A 25,197-nucleotide genomic window follows, 5' to 3' on the forward strand; every position below is an offset into this window, starting at 1 on the left:
TCATAATATGCCCTGTGGGTTATTTCCTATTACCATCATCATCACCACTCCCATTTTACAGATGGGAAAACTTAGGGGACAGAGAGGGATTTGAACCCAGGCAGTCTGGCTCCAGAGCCCATGTATTTCATGAAAATCACCTTTAGAGCAGTGTCATCCAATAGAAGTTACTGTGATAGTGGACATGTTCTTTACCTGCGCTATCTGATATGTTAGCCACCAACTACCAATGTGGCAGTGGCTACTTATTGGGTAGCTCAGAGAACTAAGTCTGAACACTGGCTACTTGCTGTGTGATGGTTGTTAAGATTCCCAGCCTCTCTCATTCCAGACAAACCCAAACACATGTGGGGTTCAATCCTTGCCCCCATTTCAAAGTGGAGTCTCCCTGAGAGCCTCAATTTCTTCAGAAAAGGATGGAAAGAGCAAGATGAGGCATCCAGCGATTTCTGAAAGAGAGAACTCTTCTTAGAAAGCCCCTTAAAAAAAAAAAAGAAAACCCCTTGACATGCTAAGTTGCTCAGTCATATCTGACTCTCTGCAACCCTATGGACTGCAGACTGCCAGGTTCCTCTGTCCATGTGATTCTCCAAGCAAGAACTGGAGTTGGTGGCCATGCCTCCTCCAGGTAATCTTCTGGAACCAGGAACTGAATACTCATCTCTAATGTCTCCTGCATCGGTAGGTGGGTTCTTTAGCACTAATGCCACCTGGGTAGCCCTATAAAACCCCTTAAAGATTCCTAACTCCTGCTTCAGATATGCCCACAGCCAGGGCCCTGTTGGAGGCCAGAGGCATGCCTCCCCATATACAGGATTATATTGGTAGCTTGGGGGTCTAACAGTCACCTACTGCAAGCTATTTTCTGCCTTTTTCAACCTCCTTTGGAGCATACCCAGAACACTGGTGGGAGAGCCTGTTCTCACTGCCTAGCACCCAATGATATCATGGTGCAGCTAGACTCCCCATTGGTCAGGCCTGCTTTTTCTCTCAGGGAAAGAATAGGTTTCTCTCTAGGCACCAATGAACCGTAAGTCATATCTTTTTGTCTGAGATTCCCTCAAAGTACTCACTCTCTCCTACAAAGGTCACTCAAATTTGAAATTTTGCTTTTCATCGTGGGTTCAGAGGCCAAGTTGACATGAAAAATCATAAGCCCGATGACCTTCCATTCCATAGTACTTACTACCTCCTGCCTTTTTTAACCTCACCCCTCTGGCCTGTTGGGTCTTCCCTGGTGGCTCAGACCAGTAAAGAATCTGTCTGCAATGCAGGAGACCCAGGTTTGATCCCTGGGTGGGAAAGACCCCCTGGAGAAGGGACGGGCAACCCACTCCAGTATTCTTGCCTGGAGAATCTCATGGACAGAGGAGCCTGGCAGGCTACAATACATGGGATCTCAAAGAGTCAGCATGACTGAGCAACACACACTCTGGTCTGTAGGTACCCAAATGCTGGGTGGAATCCAATTTTGTTTAGCACCAAGTGAAATCAGACTGCTCTGTGGCTCCCAATTGGCTGTTCCCTCAGGAAAGGGTTTAGGCTAGGCCTCAAGACGGGGCGGGCCCAACAAACCCTCTTCAGATAGTCACTCAAAGCTCTATTATTTTCTAAGACCATCCTGGGGCCATTAGTAATCAAGTGTTTCTTAACTTGGAACTTTCTAGAAATCCGACACTGCTGTGCTTTTCTCAGGTGTGTTTCCTGCCTTTTTTAGCCACACTCCCTTCCACTGGCTTTAGCCAATGGTTAAGCAACACAACTCTGACTAGCCTCTGTAGCCATGTTTGGTTTCACAACTTCCTCATGGTCTTCTTCATTTGACCCTCCTAGACTCTCCCAGTGCAGATCAGCGGTCTGGAGCCGAGATTCCTCAAGAGTTGAGATTTTATTGAGGGGACTTGCTGCATAAGACAAAGGTCAAGAGTCCGAGCCAGAGACCAAGAGTTCTACCGCCTTTAGTTAAGGCCTTCCTGACTCCTGGATGCTGGCGCATGCCAGTGACATCAGGCATTCCCCGGCGTCTGATTGGCTCGCTGACGGACGCCTCAGCGTCGAGGTAAAAGGCACTTGCCGTGGTTGCTTCTAGTTCCTTCGATGGCATTCGAGGCCGCGGGGCTTCGGCTCTAGAGCCTGGGTTCGGGGCTCGGGGTCGAAGGCCGCAGGCCGCGGCACCCCCCGGCGTGCTCTTCCTGCTGCAGCCGCCGCAGCGGCCGGGCCCAGCGCGGCCTCCAGGGCAGCGCGAGGCCGTGGCGGTCGAGGACGAGGCGTGTAGGATCTGGGCTGCCAGCCGTGCTGCCCAGCAGCAGGTAGTGGTTGGTGGGCCGCAGGCGCAAACATCCGCACGTCAGATCAGCGCGGGGCACCCAGGCGGCCTGGCTACCACGGCGCACGGGCCGCGCTCGCTGCCTGTACACGGCCAGCACGCGCACGGCCAGCCGCTGCCATGCCGTGTCCGCGGCCTCGGACGCCAGCACCTGCGCGTGGAGCACTGCGGGAAGGGGAGAGGTCAGGCCTGGACTGGGGGGAGCCTGAAGGCCCAGTGAGGTTAGTCTTGGTGGGGAGGGGCCTGGGACGCAAGCGTGGGCTTCCAGAATCGCATCAGGAAGAACAGAGACCTTGAAGCTTTGAGGGTGAGAGGTCCTGTGCTGTGAGGAGTGAGGTCTTTCTGAGGACACGGGTCAAAACAAGGAGGGCGGGGCGTTTGGAGTGTAAGGTTGGGTCCCAGGATTGTGGTTGTGAAGGGGAGGGGTGGGTGGGTGGTCCCGGGTGGGTGGGTGGTCCCTCTGGAATGGCGGTCAGGCTGGGCCAGGAACCCAGGTACCCACTAGGAAATATGCAAGCACCACCAGGGATGCTTTTGAGATCATATTAGAAAGCGCAGGTATAGGAATGACTTAAAGGTTAGAGATCTCCCGGGACCCTGCAGTGGGTGGGACTGGAACAAGGCAGAAAAGTCCGGTCCAGGTCTCTAATGCCAGAGAGTCAGAAAGTATTAGGAGCACACGGAGCCCCTGGAAAACAGAGATATTGCCCTAGGCGGGATCTGCATCTAGGATTAAAGCCCAGGGTCAAGGTCTTACTAGTGGTGATTCAGAGAAGTGTCCCCTCTAAGAGGGTGAGATGAGATCTGTTGGGAGCAGCGCTCTGGTGGGCAAGCTGGGTCTATGGGCTATAAGATCCCCGTGGGAGGTGGGGAGAGAAACCTCCACATTTGGAGTTCAAGGATACTAGTGGCCAGATGGTGAGCCTCAGGGAGGGGAGGTCTGGGATCCTGTACCATTGGGGGCAGTAACTGGGGCTGGGCTGAACTCAAGTGTCCAAGAGAGCTGAGCTCATAGGCCCTGGACTCAGGGGGCTGGTGTAGACTGGTGGATTAGGAAACTATGGGGGAGTCTGTGGGAATGGGGCTACAGCCCTGAAGGAGGGCAGAGGACCTGAGACAGACAAGACAGCGCAAGGGTCCCCTCCATTCAACCAGTTTGCCTTTTTCCTTCCATCCTCAGGAGGCCATCTCCCCAACTCGGGGATGTCAGGCTGAAGGAGACTGTGAAACTCTGCAAGGCCACGAACGTGGGGAGAGAGGAGACCTAGGAAGGTAGGGCGTATCCCTCCCCACTCCCCCTTCCGCCCATTGTCTCCTGTCCCGTTAGGTTCTAGATCAGGAAAGGCCCTTTGAGTTCAACACCCCTTCCCATTTAAGATGAGGAAACTGAAGTCCAGAGGAGAGAGTGACTTGGAGGCAGATTAGAGCCCCTGTGGGCCCACTGGCCCTTGTTCTCCCCAGCACTCACCGTAGTCCTGCTGGCAGTACCTCCGAAGGCTCATGTGTATCCTGGTGTCCGAGGTATTGCAATAGTTTTGACACTGAGGGTCTGGGGAGGGTCGGGCTCCTGAGGCCTGGACTACAGCATTCTGCCCCTGCCCATCCCCCACAGTCCATCCTGATGGACAGCTGGGGTGCCTGAACCCTTGGGACTGCGCTTAGTGGACCACCCCTGTATCCCCACCTGGTGGCCCAATCACCCCATCCCCAATCCTTCTTGCTACCAGGGATTTGTAGGCCAGCCTGTCTTACCCAAGCTGTAAGCTTGAGGGGTTGTTGCAAGGGTGGTTGTCGCCTCTGGGATTCCTGTGATAGAGCAAAGGAGAGGTAGGGCCTCTTAGCACCTCCCACCAGCACCCTGCTGCCCCCAAGGAAACCAGGCATCCAAACCACGTAAGTCTGTTCCTTTAAGGCCCAAGAGTGGAAGCACACTTTGCCTTTCTCCCCCAGGACCTGGAGTTCTGGTCCCTTGCCACTTTCTGGACTCAGGAGTCCTAGTCTTAAGACCTCTCTCAGACTCAGGAATCCAGGCTCTTAGCCTGTTCCTCTGCAGGTTGAGAGACTGGACTTCAGGCTCCGCCTCCCCATGGCCACAGAGTCCCGCTTCCAGTCTCTAGCTTCCGTCTCCCAGGGACCCGATCCTCACCCCTCTTGCCCGCTGGAGGTCTGGCTGTCTCCTTCCCCGCCCCACTTGGGACTCGGGGCCCCGCCCCTCAGGACTCACGCTGGCAGGGCATCCTGGGGGAGCGGCTCTGCTGGTAGCCAGGACCACAGCGGTTGCAGGTCAGTCCAGTGACCCCTAACTTGCAGGAGCACTGCCCACTGGTCTGGTTGCAGGTACCGCCTGTCGCCCCAATAGGATGGCACTGGCAGGCTGCGTGAGGAGAGGAGCTGGGGAGGTGGGGTGCAGGCTCCCAGCCTCTTCCTCCCCAAGATTGGGGAGCTGGAATTCCCTGCCCCCTCCACCCTCAGACCCAGGAGTCCGGGCTCCAGCTCCTCCTCCCACGGACCCTGGTCTCCTGGTCCCTGGCCCCCTCCGCCCTCAGACCCCATAGATCTGGCCCCCAGTCCCTCCTCACTCAGACCTGCCTGCCACCTTTTCCTCTAGGTGGGGCTTCAGGCTGCACTCACCCCTGCAGGCCTTGCGGCTGTTGATGGGCTGGCCGGGGTCCCTCCAGAACCCTGGCTGGCAGTAGTGGCAGTGCCTCCCGGCTGTGTGGTGGCGGCACCGCTCACAAACGCCCCCACTCCGGCCGCCTGACAGCCTGAACAGCTCCGAGTTGAACCTGCAGCGTCGCGAGTGCTGGTTGCAGGAGCAGGCTGGGAACAGGATGCAGCGAGGCCGCCTCAGGCCCCATTCTGTCCCCCTTTTCCCAGCTTTCTCCCCACCACCCTCAGGAGAGAGACTGCCTGGGGTTCCCCAGGTAGAGTGTGGGCCCCTGAAGCCCTTCATTCTCATCTTTAAAATGGGCGGTGCTCTGGACTGGAGCTGGGTGAGCCCAAGGGGACTGATGAACACTCGGGGTGTAAAGAGTGGCAACTCTGGGCGTGGGCTACAGAGTCAGACCGCCGCATGGAAGTGTCTCACTCTTTCTGTGGGCAAGTGACATCTTCTTTCTGCTGCTCAGACTCCTTTGCTATAAGATGACATTTATAGTATCTACTTCCTCGCAGGAGGACCACCTACCATGTACATTTTGCTGGGGAGCATCGGTCAGATTTCAAAGGCAGCGACTCTCAAATCTTACCACTTATTCGAATTACCCGGAAAGTGTTTAAAAAGAGCTACACAGGACCTCCGTGCTAGGTCCTGTATCAGGCTGCATTCTAAGGACTTTATGTATATTCATGTTTTGAATTTCCACTGCAGCCTGTGGAGGAAGGACTGTTGTTTTCCTCACTGTACAGGTGAGGAAATGTAGACACAGAGAGGTTTGGTCACTAGTTGTGGGGGGGATCACATAGCCAGGAAGCCGACGAGCTGGACTTTGAACCCAAGCAGCCTGGCAGGCTCCTGAAGCCATGCCCCCATCTGCTGCCCTAGAGCATCTAGTGTGACAACACACACGGGACAAGCCAGGACCCTTGGGCTTATTCTCCTGAGCTCACCAGCCATCTGCTGACTGTGTGTCCTTGCGCACAGAACTTCCCAGCTGTAGCCTCAGTCTCCTGGTCTGTAAAATGGGCCTGATGCAATCCCTGCCCGGCACATAGTAGGTGCTAGATAAAAATGTGTCTAATGAGTAGAAGCTTCCCCCACCATGGTTGATTTGATGAGTCCAAAAACATCTAGCTGCCCTGTTTTTCTGCAACCTCTCACTAAATACCACTCGAGCGCCTGTGCCAAGCCAGGCCCTGGGCGGTGGCTCCGAAAGCATCCTCCACTTCACCGTCACTGTTATCAGGTGTCACTGAGAGGCTGGAGCCCCCCAGTGGGCATGGAAGCAGCAGAGGTGGTGGGGAAGAGTTGGGGGAGCCAAGAGAGGTGCTGCCGGAGGACAGTGTGGGGAGAAGCAAGGGCAGGCAGCTCTGGGGCGGGAGAGAGCCTCCTGACCTCATGGGCCTGGATCTGGGTCAGGGCAGGTCGGGGCGGGCCCAGGACTCACGCAGGCAAGGGTGAGGGTGCCGGGGCGTGGCGGGCCGCCAGGGCCAGTCGCGGTGGGATGGCCGGCAGCTCTCACAGCCCGGGCCGGTGGTGTGGTGGCGGCAGCGGCAGCGGGGCGGCCGGTCGCGGGCAGCGCAGCGGGCAGCATGGCCGTGGCACTGGCAGCGGCCTCTCACGCCCGCAGCTGCCAGCCCCCCTCGGCCCCCGAGCTCCAGGCGGAGGTGACTGGCCACCACGCTGGCCTTAGGGCCCGCTGGGACCCTGAAGGTCACCCTCTCGGGCCCTCCCAATGCCCCCGGCCAGGCGGGCCTGCGCCACAGTGACCTCCAGGGCCCTCCGGTGGCCCAGGCGGCAGACAGTACCAGGGCTGGGGGTCCTGGGGTGCAGAAGCGCAGGCTGACGGACGACAGGAGGAAAGGGCCCCCCAGGCCCAGGGTCAGACTGCCATTGCAGGGGGCCCGCGGGCCGAGGTCCACGCCCGGGGAGGGGCCACAGGCCTGGGGACAGGAGGCAGCCATGCCAGCCAGCTGGGTCACGGGTGGGAGGCAGAAGCGAGGGCGGCCCCCAGGGTGGTAACACGGGTCCGGGTCCGCGCTGGCCTGGCTCAGGAGGAGCCAGAGGGCAAAGGTCACGGGCATGGTTCCAGCAGAGGCAAGTACCTGTGGAGGAGAGGAGTGGCCGGGCTGGGGCCTCGGGCTGCCCCCCGAGGTCAGCTTTCACCCCGCTCTCCAGGCTCCCTGAGGAACCCCGGCATTCCACCCCTGGCCCTGCCCCAGACCTCTCCCGGCTGCTTCTGAGCGAGGAAAATAGTTCCATCTGGGGAGAATTACTGTTTACATAAGCCAAAGGGGAAAGAACGCAAGCAAAATCGAGAATTTTGCCTGAACTAATCCGTAGCTTAACACCCCGGCGCTATCAGTCAGAGGGGCAGGGGAACCTGGGGAGAGGGTGGGGAGGGGGACAGATGGGGAAACCTTGAGCAAGGACTAGGGGGAGAAGGGGGGAGCAAGGCGGGGCAGGCGGAGTTACGGACATATGAAGACTCAGTGACAAATCAACAGAGACAGGGACAGATAGGGGCGCAGACAGCACAGACAGACAGATGGAGGGAGAGGGGGCGAGGCAAGCGTAGGGCAGGGGCCAGGCAGGGAGAGGAACCAGGAGGGGCGAGGAGGACGCAAGGGGAGACCACGAGGCCCGGAAAGATGGCGGTCGGGAAACCGGAGTCCACAGGGTGTTGGGAAGTGGGTCCCCGGGAGCCTGGGGGCCGGGACAGACAGACAGATGGGCACGGGACCTTCGAGACACCTGCAGAGCCGGAGGAGAGCCGGCAGTGCAGCAGGCCTGACCTGGGGGGAGAGCAGGGGTGCTGGGCTGGGGGGATCAGAAGCAGGAGGCAGGTCCTCGGGGATCAGGGATCAGAGGGGAGGCCCCTTTCCCACATGGGGCCCTAACCTCGTTCTCCACACCCAGGGCACGGAGGGGGATTATCACCAAATAACCAGGCCTCCCTGCCACCCACCCCCAGCCTCCACCCACCCTTAACCCTTTCTCACCCAGACGCAGAACCCAGAGGACTGTGCTAAGGACCCCGGTGGGGATGCCTGGGGGCTGGAAGCCTGGGCTGGGAGGCTGGTGTGGAATGCCGGTGGGGCTGAGAAGGTCAAGCCCTGGTGTCCCGCTTGGGATGGGAGGGCCCCCTATTGCTTTTCTGAGGACTTCCTGGTAATCTCAGCCCACCCGGCTCCCACTGCCATCCTAGGCCTCAGGGTCCAGGAATCAGAGCCGCCACATTCCCGCCGGCTATAAAGTCCCCAGAGCAGAAGAGGGAACAGATGTTGGGGGTGGCTGGTGCCAAGGGAGCAGAGAGGCCGGACAGGGCAGGGCTCGAGGCCAGGGCGTCCGCAGGTGCCGGAAGTCCAGGCCTGGGAGGGCACGACTGAGGAAGGACTTGGTGCTGGAATGCTCCCTTCTCCCCGTCCAGGGCTGGCAGCCCCCAGTGGGGAACTCCCTCAGGTCTGGGGGCCTTGAACCCCTTCTGGGCCTCACTGTCCAGGCCCCTGGGTCAGTCCGGACCTGGGCGTGGGCCCCCGCTGGGAGTCTGTGAGGCACCAGTGGGTGCAGTGGGCTCACACCCCCCCCCCCAGCCTGATTTCACTGCCCCCAGGGTCCCCAGTACAGACGCCCTGCACGCAGACCGCCTCCCCCGCCCCAGATGACTGCCATGGTCTCCACCCCTCCCGAGGAGGAGTCTGGCGCCATTTTGAGCTCTGGCGTGGGGCATTTGCCCTGGTCCCCTGGCACCTGCCTTGTTAAGGCTCTCACCCCATCTCCCATCTCTCCTCTGTCTCTCTCCTCTCCTCTGTCTCTCTCCTGGGTGGTTCACGGGGCACCATCACTTTCTGGTCTTAGTATGCCAGGCAAACGGGTTGAGTCCCCCAGTGTTCCTGGGGGATTGAGAAGCCAGCCCCTACCACTGGGGAGCCCAGATGTCCGGCCCCTGGCCCCTGCCCCTTGTGGGAACTGTAGCCCACCCTGACCACCCCCATTTAAGGAGCAGAGACTAGCTGTGTTCCCACCAGATCCAGAATCAGGCCCCTCGCCTGGGCAGTGTGGGGGTCCCTCTGCGACCCGGGCTCCTCTTCCCTGGTTTCTTTGGCACCCACCCGACCCTTCACCCCGCCGTCGTCCAAACCTGTGCCCTGGAAGAGGTTGTCCTCTGCAGCTAGCTGCTCACATGTCCTCCTCTCCCGCAGGAGCTTGGCGGCCAGCGTGGGCTCTGGGGAGTGAGTGCGGAGTGGCTGTTCTCAGGCCCCGGGCTAGTGGGGGTTCTGGGCGGGAGCTCAGAGCAGAGCCTAAGAATCCAACACCACCCCCGCCCCCCCACCCCGCCCCAGTCCCCTTGCCAAGGCAGCCACGCTTTCCCCGCAGGGACCCCTGGCAGCCACGCCACCCGGGACGGTGTGGGACATGAGCGCCATCGCCCCGCAGCGGCCCGCAGCTGGACATCCCCGAGCAGGCTGGCCCAGGAAGTTCAAGACAGGTAGGAGGGGACAGCAGCCAGATGGCCTTCCCGGATCTGGGGTCTGCGCTCCACTCACACCCAGCCCCTGCCCCACGGCTCCTAAGGGCGGGCAGGCTGGGGCTCAGCCCCGCCACATGGTGGTGGCTGCGATCAGGAAGAGGCAGACCTGCTGGGGGTGGGGGGTGGTGTCAGGGCTGCTCACACCGAGGTGGGACCCCACGCCAGCCCCTCCTGCCCTCTGAAACCTTCTGCCAGCTGTGGGTTAACTGAGCATGAAGGTCAGGCGCTTTCAAGCCCTAGAAGTCACTGCCCTTTGAAGGGTCACACCAGCCACCTGGAAGCCCAAAGACTTGGGCCGCTTTCTGAGTTGGTGGGGTGGGGGTGGAGGAGAAATCAATGCCTGGGACCTCGGTGGTTCTAGCAGCTGGAGGGAGAAATCGGGGACCCCGCAGGGGTTCAGAGCTCAAAGCGGCCTTCCCCGTGACCAGTTCACTATGAGGCCTCAAGACTTGAGGGGTGAAATTTTCACAGAAATGTTGCCCTCAACTCTATTACATACCCGAATGGTTTTGACCAGAAAGACAACATTTTTCATCACTTCCTGCTGAGAAAGGCAGGGGCCTCTGGACGATGGGGCACATATTTGCTACCGTGGCCCTGAGTGCATTGACTGTGGCCCAGCGTGGGCCCATGGGGTTTGGGGACCCACTGTTCTGGTGGGAGGGCGCAGCCGAGGCAGCTGTGCTTCTGGTTCTGGGTGACCCTCACGGCAGTGGAGGCAGGATGGAGACATAGGATTTGAATGTAAGCCGTGAGGAGGGGTTAGCTGCCAGAAAAAGAGACACTCTCAGATCAGAGGGGGACATGTGGGATCCGGGGCAGGCAGTGTGAGGGACAGGCTAACTCCTGCAGAAATTAGAAGTTTCTTAAGCTAATGTTTCCTGGAGGAAAGCTTGCTTTCTCACTTTTGTTTTTAATAACCTGAGCTTCCTGAGGTGATGATCATCTCTAAAGGAGCCAATGAAAAATCCGCCTGCCAATGCAGGAGACGCAGGTTCCATCCCTGGGTTAGGAAGATCCCCTGGAGAAGGAAATGGCAACCCACTCCAGTATTCTTGCCTGGGAAATCCCATGGACAGAGGAGCCTGGTGGACTACAGTCCATGCAGTCACAGAGAGTCAGACATGACTTAGCAACTCAGCAACAACTGCACTGAGAGTGTGCATCTGAGTGTCCCTTTCCCAGGGCAGAGTAGAACTCAAGACAGTAATCAGGATCCCAGATTCCTGAACCACACTGGTTTCAAATCCAGGCTTCACCTCTTTTCTAGCTGTGTGACCCAAAGCAAATTTTTTAACCTCTCTGTGCGGTAGTTTCCTTTTCTGTTAAATCAGGATAAAAATGTACCTTCCTCATGGGAAATCATGAGGACCAAATGAGTGAAGATAAGCGTACAGTCTAATATCTGAAACTGTGTGGACCAGATATGCTGCAGAAACTGTTTTGACACCACCGTGGGGTGTGCAGGTTATATATTATACACCCCTCAGTGGGGTCTGGGCAGCATCCCATCAGTTCAATTCAGTACCTCAGTTGTGTCTGACTCTGCCACCCCATGAACCACAGTACGCCAGGCCTCCCTGTCCATCACCAACTCCCGGAATCCACCCAAACCCATGTCCGTTGAGTTGGTGATGCCATCCAACCATCTCATCCTCTGTTGTCCCCTTCTCCTCCTGCCTTCAATCTTTCCCAGCATCAGGGTCTTTTCCAGTGAGTCAGTTCTTTACATCTGGTGACCAAAGTATTGGAGTTTCAGCTTCAACATCAAGTCCTTCCAATGAACACCCAGGACTGATCTCCTTTAGGATGGACTGGTTGGATTTCCTAGCAGTTCAACGGACTCTCAAGAGTCTTCTTCAACACCACAGTTAAAAAGCATCAATTCCTTGGCACTCAGCTTTATTCTTTATAGTCCAACTCTCACATCCATACATGACGATTAGAAAAACCATAGCCTTGAGTAGATGGACCTTGGTTGACAAAGTAATGTCTCTGCTTTTTAATATGCTGTCTAGGTTGGTCATAACTTTTCTTCCAAGGAGTAAGTGTCTTTTAATTTTATGACTGCAGTCACCATCTGCAGTGATTTTGGAGCCCCCAAAAATAAAGTCTGACACTGTTTCCCCATCTATTTGCCATGAAGTGATGGGACCAGATGCCATGATCTTAGTTTTCTGAATGTTGAGTTTTAAGCCAACTTTTTCACTCTTCTCTTTCACTTTCATTAAGAGGCTCTCTAGTTCTTATTCGCTTTCTGCTATAAGGGTGGTGTCATCTGCATATCTGAAGTTATTGATATTTCTCCCAGCAATGTTGATTACAGCTTGTGCTTCATCCAGCCCAGCATTTCTTGTGATGTACTGTGCATATAAATTAAATAAGCAGGGTGACAATAAACAGCCTTGTAAATAAACTCCTTTTCCTATTTGGAACCAGTCTGTTGTTCCATGTTCAGTTCTAACTGTTGCTTCCTGACCTGCATACAGGTTTCTCAAGAGGCAGGTCAGGTGGTCTGGTATTCCCATCTCTTTCAGAATTTTCCACAGTTTATTGTGATCCACACAGTCAAAGGTTTTGGCATAGTCAATAAAGCAGAAATAGATGTTTTTCTGGAACTCTCTTGCTTTTTCGATGATTCAGCGGATGTTGGCAATTTGATCTCTGGTTCCTCTGCCTTTTCTAAAGCCAGCTTGAACATCTGGAATTTCACAGTTCACGTTTTGTTGAAGCCTGGCTTGGAGAATTTTGAGCTTTACTTTATCTAGCATGTGGGATGAGTGCCGTTGTAGTTTGAGCATTCTTTGGCTTTGCCTTTCTTTGGGAGTGGAATGAAAACTGACCTTTTCTAGTCCTGTGGCCACTGCTGAGTTTTCAAAATTGCTGGCATATTGAGTGCAGCACTTTCACAGCATCATCTTTTAGGATTTGAAATAGCTCAACTGGAATTCTGTCACCTCCACTAGCTTTGTAGTGATGCTTCCTTAGGCCCACTTGACTTCACATTCCAGGATGTCTGGCTCTAGGTGAGTGATCACACTATCTTGCTTATCTGGGTCGTGAAGATCTTTTTCGTATAGTTCTGTGTGTTCTTGCCACCTCTTCTTAATATCTTCTGCTTCTGTTAGGTCCCTACCATTTCTGTCCTTTACTGAGCCCATCTTTGCCTGAAATGTTCCCTTGGTATCTCTAATTTTCTTGAAGAGATCTCTAGCCTTTCCTATTCTATTGTTTTCCTCTATTTCTTTGTACTGATCACTGAGGAAGGCTTTCCTATCTCTCCTTGCTATTCTTTGGAACTAAATGCTATTCTTTGCATTCAGATGGATATATCTTTCCTTTTCTTCTTTGCCTTTGGCTTCTCTTCTTTGCTCAGCTATTTGTAAGGCCTCCTCAGACAACCATTTTGCCTTTTTGCATTTCTTTTTCTTGGGGATGGTCTTGATCTTGTCCCTTGTACAATGTCACGAACCTCTGTCCACAATTCATCAGGCACTCTGTGTATCAGATCTAGTCCCTTAAATCTATTTCTCACTTCCACTGTATAATCATTAGGGATTTGATTTAGGTCATACCTGAGTGGTCTAGCGGTTTTCCCCACTTTCCTCAATTTCAGTCTGAATTTGGCAATAAGGAGTTCATGGTCTGAGCCACAGTCAGCTCCCGGTCTTGTTTTTGCTGACTGTATAGAGCGTCTCCATCTTTGGCTGCAAAGAATATTATCAGTCTGATTTTGGTATTGGCCCTCTGGTGATGTCCACATGTAGAGTCTTCTCTTGTGTTGTTTGTTGGAAGAAGGTGTTTGCTATGACCAGTGCATTCTCTTGGCAGTACTCTATTAGCCTTTGTCCTGCTTCTTTCTTTTCTCCAAGACCAAATTTGCGTGTTACTCCAGGTGTTTCCTGACTTCCTACTTTTGCATTTCAGTCCCCTATAATGAAAAGGACATCTTTTTTGGGTGTTAGTTCTAGAAGGTCTTGTAGGTCTTCATAGAACCATTCAGCTTCACCATATCAAATGTTATTGTTTCTACAAGCAGAATAATTGGGCATTCACTCCAAAATAAGTCTATGAATAGCCTCACACTGGTTAAAATTTTGTCCCCAGATAAGTTTAACTCAGGTTGGGGTTCACCTCCAATCTTCATAAAAGTGATCGATAAGGAATTGTGGAACGGAATGTAAGCCACAAAACCAGCCCCGGGCTTCATCAGCTTTGATTCACTGTTTCCCGTGGCTTTTCAGCTGTGTAGGCTGATGAGCGACCAGGAGAGGGAGCCCTTGAGACTCAAAGAGGTAGCAGCCAGACTGGCTTCCTACCTGATTAGCAGTGTTAGTCGCTCAGTTGTGTCTGACTCTTTGTGACCCCATCGATTTTAGCCCACCAGGCTCCTCTGTCCATGGGATTCTCCAGGCAAGAATACTGGAGTCGGTTGCCATTCCGTTCTCCAGGGGATCTTCTCGAGGGATTGAACCTGCATCTCCTGCATCGCAGGCAGATTCTTTACCATCTGAGTACCTGATTGGCAGAGCCCAGGGCAAGATGAAAACTGGCTGCTTTGCCCATGTTCATGGAGAATTTCTAGATGGCTGGAGCAGAGCAGGGCCCCTAGGCAGCTGCATGGGTCCCACATGGTGGAGGTGACCCTGAGTGGGGGTTCCCTCTGTCCTGAACTGATTTCTCCTCCCTAGTAGTCCTGGCTCCAATCCCTGCTCAGCTTGCCTGCTTGTTTGGGAGCTGCTTGGGGTTCTGACTGAGCTGGGTGAGATGACCAGAGGCTCAAGTCCTTCCCCCACTGACAAGCAGGGAGCGCTTACCATGCAGGGGGCCTTCCAGAAACATCCTTCATGCAGGTGCTTGGTTACCCCCATTTTATGGAGAAGACTGAGCTCCAAGAGTTAGAGGACAGGCTCCAGGCTGCCCACCAGAAGGAGGCTGAGTGTGCACGTGAACCTGGGCTGTCTGGCCTCAGAATCTGCGCTCTCAACCTCTGCACTATGCAGCCTTAATAGGTTGTGAGTGCTCAGGTTTACATATAGTAAATACTCCAGAAGTCTTTATTTTCCAAGGCTTACAGAGGGCCTGCTGTGTGCTAAGCACTGTCCTAAAAGCCTTATAGCTGAGGTAGTTCCGTTGGGTTGAACCACAGGAAAGGACTGTGTAGGAAAATATATGGCCGAATGTTGGCACTTTCAAATGGTTCCACTTCGTCATCCCCTCCACTTTTTTTTTTTTATTGCATCACGTTAGCTCGTGGGTCTTAATTTCCTGACCAAGGATCAAACTCACATCCCCTGCTTTGAAAGGCAGAGTCTCAACCGCTGAGCTGCCAGGAAACTCCCAGTTGCCCCTTTTAACAGGCAAGGAAACTGGGATTCAGAGAGGGGGAGTAACGTGACTAAAGTCACACAGCTTTATAAAGGCTGGAGCTGAGATTTAAACCTAGGTCGGAGGGGTTCAGGGTCTGTGCTCTGAAACTTCCGTGGAGGAGGCCATTGGACACTCCCGGATGGGCTGAGTGAGCACATGGTTTGTGGGGTGACAAAGGAACTCATGCCAGCCCAGCCACCCCTCCTGAATTAAGTCATCTCTCCTCCCCGCAGCCGCCATGAGATTCTGGGCCACCTGCCCTTCCTCGTCCACCCTCTCCTTCCTCTTTGTCATCTTTGCGGTGTCCACTGTTTTTCATTGCCACCGGCGCCTGGCCCTGGTGCCCACCCCTTGGGCCTATGCAGGCCGCGTGGTCTTGTTCCCCAGACACCTGCGTGGGGGCGTGTTCACCATCAACGCCATAGGCCGCCTGGGGAACCAGATGGGGGAGTACGCCACCCTGTACGCCCTGGCCAAGATGAACGGGCGCGCCGCCTTCATCCCGCCCCAGATGCACAGCACGCTGGCCTCCATCTTCCAAATCACCCTCCCGGTCCTGCACGACGCCACGGCCAGGAGCATCCCCTGGGAGAACTATTATTTGAGGGACTGGATGGAGGAGCAGTACCGCCACATCCCCGGGGAGTACGTGCGCCTCACCGGCTACCCCTGCTCCTGGACCTTCTACCACCACCTCCGCGCCGAGATCCTCCAGGAGTTCACCCTGCACGCCCACGTGCGTGAGGAGGCCCAGAACTTCCTGCGGGGTCTGCGGGTGAATGGCAGCCGGCCGAGCACCTACGTGGGGGTCCACGTGCGCCGAGGGGACTACGTCCACGTTATGCCCAACGTGTGGAAGGGCGTGGTGGCCGACCGGGGCTACCTGCAGCAGGCCCTGGACTGGTTCCGCGCTCGCCACCGCAGCCCGCTCTTTGTGATCACCAGCGATGACATGGCCTGGTGCCGGAGGAACATCAACAGCTCCCACCAGGACGTGGTGTTTGCAGGCAATGGCCGGCAGGGCTCACCGGCCAGGGACTTTGCGCTCCTCACGCAGTGTAACCATACCGTCATCACCGTGGGCACCTTCGGCATCTGGGCCGCCTACCTCACCGGGGGGAACACCGTCTACCTGGCCAACTTCACCCTGCCCGGCTCCCGATTCCACATGGTCTTTAAGCCCCAGGCGGCCTTCCTGCCCGAGTGGGTGGGCATCGCAGCCAACCTGGGGCAGGCCAGAGGGAGCCACCCCTAGCCCTACTCGGGTCCCTGCCACCCCATCGGGCCAAACAGGCTTAGACGCCCAAGTCTAAATCCAGGTTGTTCAGCTTCCCAACTGGGTGACCATGGACAAGTGACTTAATCTCTCTGTGCCTTAGTGTTCTACCTGAGAAACGAACCTAACACAGGCTCCTTCTGAGAACAGGAGTTCATGTAGTTCCTTAGAAACAGGTGTGAGGGTTGGCCATGCACAGGTTTGTGATTGGCAGGCCTGGACCTTTGGACTGCCTTGCAGTGGACACGTATTTTTGCCCTCTCCTTCTTTATAACTCCAGGAGCGTGGAGCCCAAATATTTGGTGCTTGCTTCCTTGGAGGGTTTGGCAATGAAACTCTTCCTGCCCTCAGTTGGGGTGTTTGAGGCAGCTAAAGAATTCAGGCTTTGGGTTTGATGGGGCCTTATTTCATGAAAGAATGGGAAAGGAAATAGGATTTGAGAGGGAAGATCTCGGGGAGATAACCTTGGCAAGGAGGGGGAGTCCCGAGAAGTGAGGATAGGGCATCGGAGGGCCTCCCAGAGATAGCAGGACTCAACCCCAGGCCTGGCCGGCAGTGGCAAAGACGCCCCAAGTCCGTAGGTCATGGAATCAGCAGGTTGGCCACGGAGGGGCAGGGCCATGGACTGTGCCGTGGCCACGTCCACTGTGTGGGCAGGCGACTGACACCGTGGCAATGCCCGTGCCTGCAGGACCTCATGTGGAACCCTAATGTGGACTTAAGTTGGATTAACTGATTACATTACTGATTTTCATGTGTTTGGTGTAAAGTATGGAGATAACCAATATTTTTACTCCTTTTTGGATATTAAAAAATTAACATACCAATATTTATGTTCACTTAAAATTTCCTCTGAACACAGCTGCACTGGCTTCGAAAACATTTCAGTCACATCTCTTTTTTATTTGAAAACCCTCTCCGAGTGTCTTTTTTAATTTGAATTTCCATTTCTTGGCTTCTGTGTGAGGCTGAACACCTTTCTGTTCATATATTGGTAATATTGTATCTCCTGAGAGTCATTTAGAGGCCCTGTTTACTTCCTTAGGGGCTTCCCAGTTGGTGCTAGTGGTAAAGAACCTGCCTGCCAATACCAGTCGAACCTGACTCAGGTTCGATCCCTGGGTTGGGAGGATTCCCTGAGGAAGTCATGGCAACCCACTCCAGTATTCTTGCCTGGAGAGCTCTGGACAGAGGAGTCTGGCAGGCTACAGTCCATGGGGTGGCAAAGAGTCAGACACGACTGAAGTGACTTAGCATGCACGCACATTACTTTCTTAAGGCCTTGATGGTGTCATGATGATGTGGAGTTAAGGATACAGGGATGTTACAGCAGGAGGAGGGTCTGAAGGGGAAGGGAGTTGAGGAGGGAGGTTCTGTATTAGCTGGCTATTGCTGTGTAATGAATTACCCCAAAACTTGTTAGCTTAAAGTCACAACAGTAACTTGTCATTACTTGGTTTCTGTGGGCTTCCCTGGTGGTTCAGTAGTGAAAACTCTGTGCCAACACAGGAGGCCCGGCTTCGATCTCTGGGTCGCAGAGTATTCTCACCTGGGAAATCTATGGTCAGAGGAACCTGGGGGGCTACAGTTCATGGGGTCACAGAGTCGGACACGACTGAGGGACTGAACGACATAACAACAGTTTCTGTGGGTCAGGAATTGAGGAGTGGCTTACCTGAGTGATTGTGTTTGGGATATCCAGGGAAGTTGCTGTCAGGTAGGGCCACAGTCATCTGAAGGCTTGCCTGGGGTCGACTTCCATAATGTTGCTGGCTCTTGGCTCTTGGCCAGATTCCTTTGATGTGGATCTCTGTGGGGTTGCTTGAATGGCCTACAACACAGCAGCTGGATTCCTCCAGAGAGAGAAGCCCAAGCGACCAAGGTAGAAACCTACCACGGAGCCTTACCTCGTCACACAGCCTCACTTCTGTCATGCCCAGTCCCTCACACAGAGCAGCCCAATTTATTGTGGGAGTGAACAACCCAAGGGTGTGATACTCAGAGGTGAGGATTATTTGGGGCCATGTTGGAGGTCGCTGTACTAGTTTGCTAGTGCTACCAAATTCTAGCAGAGTTTGTGGTAGCAGAGTACCACAGACGGGGTGCCTTAAAGCACAGACATTCATGATCTCTCAGTTCTAGAGGCTTGAAGACTGAGATTAAGGTGTCGACAGAGCTGGTTTCCTGGTGAGGGGGCTGATCTGCTCCCAGCCCCTCCCCTTGGCTTGCAGACAACCACTCCCCGCATGATTTTACATCTTCCCTCTCTACATGCATGTGTCCAGAGTTCCTCTTCTTGTAAGGACAGCAGTCATTATGAACTAGGGCCTACCTAATGACCTCATTTTAATTTAATCACATCTGTAAACATCCTGTCTCCAAATACAGTGGCATTCTGAGGTTCTGGGGTAGGACTTCAACACAAGAAAAAAAATTTTTTTAATTTATTAATATTTTTTACTTTTGATTGCACAGGCTCTCAGTTGCTATGTGAGGGCTTTCTCTAGTTGCAGCAAGCAGGGGCTCCTCTCTAGTTGCAGTGGCTTCTCTTGTTGGGGAGGACAGGCTCTAGGCACACAGGCATCCATAGCTGTGGCACCCAGGCTTAGCTGCCCTACAGCAAGTGGAATCTTCTGGGACCAGGGATGGAATCCATCTCCCCTGCACTGGCAGGTGGATTCTTACCCACTGCGCCACCAGGGAAAGTCACAATATGGGGATTTTTGTAGCGACACAGCTCAACCCATACCAGCTCCTAGCCTCCCTTCCCAGCCCTGCCCCCCAGAGTCAGATGGGTTTTACTCATTTTCTCTCTTTCCCGCCATTCTCTCAGGGCCAGCCCCTTCTCCTCGGGACAATTCACCTGAGCCAGGATTTTTTCCCCACGTTAGCTCTGTGGGAGAGATTCGGGCCAAAAGGATAGAGGAAACTGAAACCCGCCTTCTGGCTCTCTGTCAAGTGTGACAGCGTCCAAGCACGCAGGTGGATGGCAGCCTTATGTCACATCTCAATAAAGTACTCACCTCTTCCTGTTGCCGGTCCAGATCTCATCTCCAGCGTTCCCCACCCTGCCCTGTGCCCTGGGAGGCTGTCTGATGTCATCTGCTGCGGCCTGAATGCTTGTGGCCACCCCCCACCCCCAATTCATATGCTGAAGCCTGAATCTCAGGTATTTGGAGGTGGGCCCTTGGGAGGTATTGGAAGAATTATGTTGTAAGAGGGAGGCCCTCATAAATAGGATTGGTGCCCTTATAAGAGAAATGAGAGACATGTCTGTCTCTGCTAACTTTTTTTCTCCCCCTACAGTTTTTAAATTTTTTTATTCTTTATTTTTGGCTGGGCTGGGTCTTCGTCCTTGCCGTGCGGTTTCTCTCTAGTTGCGATGAGTGGGGGCTGCTCTCTAGCTGCTGTTCGCCGGCCTCTCGTTCTCTTGTTGTGGAGCATGGGCTCTTAGGGCACATAGGCCTCAGTAGTTGAGGCCCATGGGCTCCGCACTTGTAGCTCTTCGGCTCAGTTGTTGTGTTGAACAGGCTTAGTTGTTCCTCAGCATGTGGGATCTTCCTGGACCAGGGCTCAAACCCCTGTCTCCTACATGGGCAGGCGGATTCCTCAGCAGTGAGCCACCAGCAAGGCCCCCAACTTTTATTTCCATAAAGGCAACGGTGCAAGTTGGCCAAAATCAGTTCAGTTCAGTCGCTCAGTCGTGTCCGACTCATTGCCACCCCATGGACTGCAGCACACAGGCCTCCCTGTCCATCACCAACTCCCGGAGTTTACTCAAACTGTCATGTCCATTGAGCTGGTGATGCCATCCAACCATCGCATCCTCTGTCATCCCCTTCTCCTCCCGCCTTCAGTCTTTCCCAGCATCAGGGTCTGTTGCAGTGCATCATGTGGCCAAAGTGTTAAGAGTTTCAGCTTCAGCATCAGTCCTTCCAATGAATATTCAGGACTGATATCCTTTAGGATGGACTGGTTGGATCTCCTTGCAGTCCAAGGGACTCTCAAGAGTCTTCTCCAACACATCCATCTAACAAATATATTTATTAGAATGGACTCTTGTTGGGAACACAATAAGCAGATTTTGGGTTTCTCAGCATTCAGAACTGGGAGGAAGAAATTTCTGTCGTTTAAGACACACAGGCTGTGGCATTTTTGTTACGGCAGCCTGGAACTGACCAACACAGTATCTATGGGCTCCCCTGCTGTATGCCTTCCTGTTGGTTTGGACCAGTGAGATCACAGTCCTGATATCAGAAGAGGAAAGAGGACGCTGGGGTGTTTATACTCCGAGATCCATCCAGAAATCAGAAGAGGAAAGAGTGAAGTTGGCATATATATCCTCCCAGATGAATCCCGGCTGCCCTAGAGGTGGTGGTGAAGAAGGAATTCACAGGGCCTGGACTCCATCTCAGGCCTGCTCATGCTGATCACGCTCGGCCACCTCTCCAGTGGGCTCTGAACTCTGTGTTAGTGCCTGTGGAAATGACAACAGAAGGCTAAGACCCCCTCCAGACAGGGGAACCTTGAAGATCGCATCCAGGTTACTCATCGCCTAAGTGAGCACATACACTAATCACCCCTTCCTCCAGACAGGCCATAAATTTTCTGTACCTATCAGAGTGTAATCTCGGGCTTATTGATTGTTGGCTAATTGTTTAACTGTCTGAGCACATGGCACATGAAAGATGGGGTTATTGGGATTGTATTTACCCTTCTTTTGTTTCCGTAAGTCTCAAGGAATTTGGGGTGGTGGGTTCAGACACGTACACATGGGGTATAAAAGATTTTCACAAATGCTGGTCAGGGTCCTTGGCTAAGAGGAGACTCTGCCTTGGGCCCGCCGGTGTAATAAACTGCACTCCACTATCTGCGTTGTCCTTCTGAGTGAGTTTGTTTCCCGGAACGCGTGGCCACAACATTTGGTGCATGGGCTGGGAAACTCCTCACTTTGAGGAGACAAGTTCCATTTGGGACTACTCCGAGGCCTTGTGGCTTGAATCTTCTAGATGGGGGAAGGTGCCTCACCCTTCTGGAAGGATTCTGCTTCTCAACGCCTGGACCTTTCACGTTAGCAGGTAGTGGACGGCAGCAGGGGAACTGAGCGCTTGGGTGAGGAGGAACCCACCCAGCAGGGTGGAAGAGGGGGCCTGATCACCCCCCTGGGAGGGACTAGAAGGAGCAGGGACCCACAGGAACCTGGAATAGGTAGGCGGCTATTGCTTGGTACACAGGTCGACCAGCGTGCTAGGGCTTAGGAAGGGAATTTGTGAATGTCATTTAGGAGGTGTATCCACACCGTCTTGGGGAAAATTATTACCAAGCGATCACCAGGGAATTTTTCGGATAGGAAACTGGTCCTTGTATGCACATATTCTGCCCTCCCCCAGGAGGTGTCCCGTCTGCTGTGAAATTCTTGACCCCCTCGGAATTGTTATGCTAGAAGGAGGGGGATACATGAGTGAGTATGAATTGACTTTTCTGGAGATGGCCTGGAACATGGGATATTTAACCCATCTGTGTTTTCATCTGCACCTGATCAAGCCCACCAAGGCAGAATGGACTTTAAGGGAGAAACAGTCTTGGACCACGTGGTGTTCTGGTTCGGCTGTGCTGACCGGCAGGTGAAGACACACCGATCCCCCTTCTCCCTCTGGGTCTGGCAGGTAAGGCTCTTCTCACCCCAATTAGGAAGGAGGCAGAATGGCAATTTAAGTGTCATTGAGTGGAAATATCAGAAGTACGTAGGGTACTGAGAACTTCGTAGACAGAACGAAAAGGAAAAGTAGAAGAAGATCTGAGAAGGTAAGCAAGATGGGGTGAAGTGAATCTAAGGGAACTGTATTGGAGTGCATGATTAAAAGTTTAAAGAAGGGATTAGGAGGAGACTATGGGGTGAAGATGAAGCCTAACTGCCTCCACATACTCTGTGAGGTCGAATGGCCCCCTATGGGAGCAGGATGGCCACCAGAGAACACCGTGAACTTAAAAACAGTGGAAGCAATCTATACAGCAGTCACTGGAGAGCCAGGACACCTGGATCAATATCCATCTATTGACTCATGGCTAGGGTTAGCTTGAGACCCTCCTACTTGGACAAGGTTCTGTATCCAGAAGGGAAAGGAAAAATTATGAAGGGCACAAAAAATGACTGATGATAAAAAAGGAAATTCTACAGGATTTGGACGGGGATGACCTGACCCCCTCCCCCAATCTGGATAGTGACGCGCCTGCCTCCCAGGGCTCCACCAGGACCAGAGGCTGCCTTAATGCCCGATCCAGGGTCAGGTGAAGTTCCTGCAGCAGCCGCTGCTCCTCCACCAGCTCTCCCGGAGTTCGTAGAGCTGCTGTTTTGGCAGACTCGGATCCCGGTGACAGAAGCCTCTGGCCAACACTTCCAGGATCTGGCTCCAGCCGAACTGCCCAAGCTATACCCGCCTCTCCAGGTAAATACTGACAAAAAGGGGAGGGAGACGTTGGAATTAAGCAGAGACTGCGCTCTGCCAGAGAGCCGGAGGGAACGAAAGAACAGACAAGAGATTTACAGTGCTAACTGCTGCTCTGGGAAAGTCTATCGGGCCCTCCGGAAAACCTCTTCTGCCCCAGGGAGGGACAGGACAGTCCTTCAGCTGGTCCCAACAGAGGCCCCAGGCACCGTTATAGCCAAACCAGTGTGCCCGAGGCCAATGCGAGGTTTTGGCCACTGGAAGAATGAATGCCCTAAGGCAAGGAAGGAAGAAGAAGCTTCTGCAGTTGTGGGGCTTGCTGAATTGGAAATTAAATAGGGCTGCGCGGGCTCAGAGATATCAGGTCCCCGAGAGCCCATGGTAACCTTAAAAGTGGGGGACCAAAACATTGACTTCATAGTGGATACAGGAGCAGAACTGTTGGTAGTAACAAAACCTGTGACACCACTGTCCAAAAAGACTACCGCTGTTACTGGGGTATCGGGAGAAGAGATGATTAAATTGTTTTGCCAGTCCAGGAAATGTCAGATGGGGGGGGCACCAAGTGATTCATGAATTCCTCTACATTCCTGAGTGCCCAGTACCCCTGTTGGGAAGAGACTTGCTCTCCAAACTAGGCGCACAAGTGACTTTCTCCCCTGAGGAGAGGCCCACCTTCTGGATGGATTCTATGACTTATTTGCTCTCTTTCTCATCTCCAAGATGAGTGGAGGTTGCATGAGCCTCCGAAGGAAGAACCGGGTGGGCCGGAAGAGCATGAGAGAGAGCTAACTCAATTATTCCCTGAGGTCTGGGCGGAAGACAACCCACCCCCACCCAGGCTGGCTAAACATCGCTCCCCAGTGATAATAGAACTCAAATCAGGCACCATGCTGGTTAGAAAGCGCCACTACCCACTACCTATAGAGGCCTGGGCCAGCATACTGCCCCACATCAATAGATTGAAACAAGCGGGCATTCTAACAGAGTGCCAGTCAGCTTGGAATACACCGATCCTGCCAGTCAAAAAGGAAGGAGAACAGGACTATAGGCCTGTACAAGATCTCAGGCTAGTCAACCAGGCTACTGTGACTTTACACCCCACTGTTTCAAACCCCTATACCTTACTCAGCCTCCTCCCTCTGAGGACTAAAGTTTATACTCGCCTAGATCTCAAGAATGCCTTCTTCTGTGAACGCCTCGCACCAACTTTACAGCCCATCTTTGCCTTTAAATGGGAGGATCCAGTCGGGGCACCAAACAACAGCCCACCTGGACCCCCCACAAGGGTGTAAGAACACTCCAGTCATCTTTGGGGAAGCCTTGGCTTCTGACCTGGACTCATTCCATCCGGAAGAGTATGGATGTTGGCTCCTACAATACGGGGATGACCTGCTCCGCCCAGACCTCTGCTGCTGGCTGCCGAGACCAAGGAAAAATGCTGGAAAGGGACCAAAGCACTGCGCCAGCTGCTGATGGAAGCAGGTTACCGGGTGTGGAAGAAGGCACAGATCTGCAAGGAGGAGGTAAGGTATCTGGGGGTTGTTTTAAAGAAGGGCTCAAGGTTCCAGACCCTAATTGGGTCCTATATACTGATGGCACTAGCCCGATAAAACAAGGGCAACGGCTGTCAGGTTAGCCAAAGCGGAAGGGGCCATCAAGACTGAAAAGGGATGGTGGGAATTGCCAAGTGGCAAATTATTGGTACCAGAGGAGCTGGCACACACTCTGGTAAGCCAGACACACCAAGTGATCCACCTAGGCCATGCTGCCTGCTCACAGGTTAATGCTGCCTCTCCGGTATTCAGACAAAAACCTCTGGGTATTCAGCTGAAAGGCTCGCTGCCCTTTGAACACCTGGGAGTGGACTTCACTGAAATGAAACCTCACCGACACTACCTTCATCTGCTGGTCATGGTATGTACATTCTCAGGATAGGTAGAAGCTTTTCCTACCTGGACTGAAAGAGCACCAGAAATCGCCCGGTACCTGCTTAGGGAAATGGTTCCCAAATTTGGATTTCCTACCAGCATTGGTTCAGACAATGGCCCGGCTTTGTAGCTGATTTAATACAACAAGTAAGCAAAACTTTAAACATCAAATGGAAACTGTACACTGCATATAGGCCCAGAGTTCTGAGATGGTGGAATGAGCCAACTGGACACTTAGAAAGACTCTCCAAGTGGATCAGAGAGACTGACTGTTCCTGGGCGGACTTGCTTCCGACGGCTCTGCTCAGTCTCAGGATGACCCCACAGTCCCAAGGCTATTCTCCATACGAAATTGTGTATGGGAGGCCTCCTCCCATAATAAAACAGGTGTCAACAAATTTGCCTCAGGTAAGGGGAGATAGGATTTCACAGCAGATGGAACTGGGTAAGGTAATAAATCGGGTAACTAAGTTTGTACAAGAAAGGATGCCGTTCCCCCTTGGGGAACAGATTCATGAGTTTACGCTTGGTGACCAAGTATGGGTCAAAGATTGGAACATGATTTGCTAGCCCCTTGGTGAAAGGGCCCTTATGTTATTCTAACTACCCCTACGGCAGTTAAAGTTGCAGGTATTGTCCCTTGATCCATCATAAGAGG

General features: G+C 53.6%; 2 protein-coding genes across 2 annotated transcripts; one reads left to right on the plus strand and one right to left on the minus strand.

The window, feature by feature from the left end:
- Positions 1-1,985: 1,985 nt before the first annotated feature.
- NTN5 (netrin 5) lies at positions 1,986-7,069 on the minus strand. Its single transcript, XM_065920702.1, has 6 exons — positions 6,433-7,069; positions 4,958-5,146; positions 4,551-4,700; positions 4,079-4,132; positions 3,795-3,875; positions 1,986-2,491 (listed from the first exon to the last, which is right to left on the minus strand). The coding sequence occupies exons 1-6, from the start codon at positions 7,067-7,069 to the stop codon at positions 2,127-2,129; spliced, it is 1,476 nt and encodes a 491-aa protein (XP_065776774.1). The 3' UTR covers positions 1,986-2,126.
- A 567-nt stretch (positions 7,070-7,636) lies between these two features.
- LOC136157527 (galactoside 2-alpha-L-fucosyltransferase SEC1) lies at positions 7,637-16,141 on the plus strand. Its single transcript, XM_065919385.1, has 6 exons — positions 7,637-7,797; positions 8,194-8,339; positions 8,488-8,545; positions 9,188-9,217; positions 9,329-9,474; positions 15,120-16,141. The coding sequence occupies exons 1-6, from the start codon at positions 7,637-7,639 to the stop codon at positions 16,139-16,141; spliced, it is 1,563 nt and encodes a 520-aa protein (XP_065775457.1).
- The last annotated feature ends 9,056 nt before the right edge of the window (positions 16,142-25,197 follow it).

The sequence above is a fragment of the Muntiacus reevesi genome, chromosome 2 (genome assembly GCF_963930625.1).
Source record: "Muntiacus reevesi chromosome 2, mMunRee1.1, whole genome shotgun sequence".
Classification (NCBI taxonomy): domain Eukaryota; kingdom Metazoa; phylum Chordata; class Mammalia; order Artiodactyla; family Cervidae; genus Muntiacus; species Muntiacus reevesi.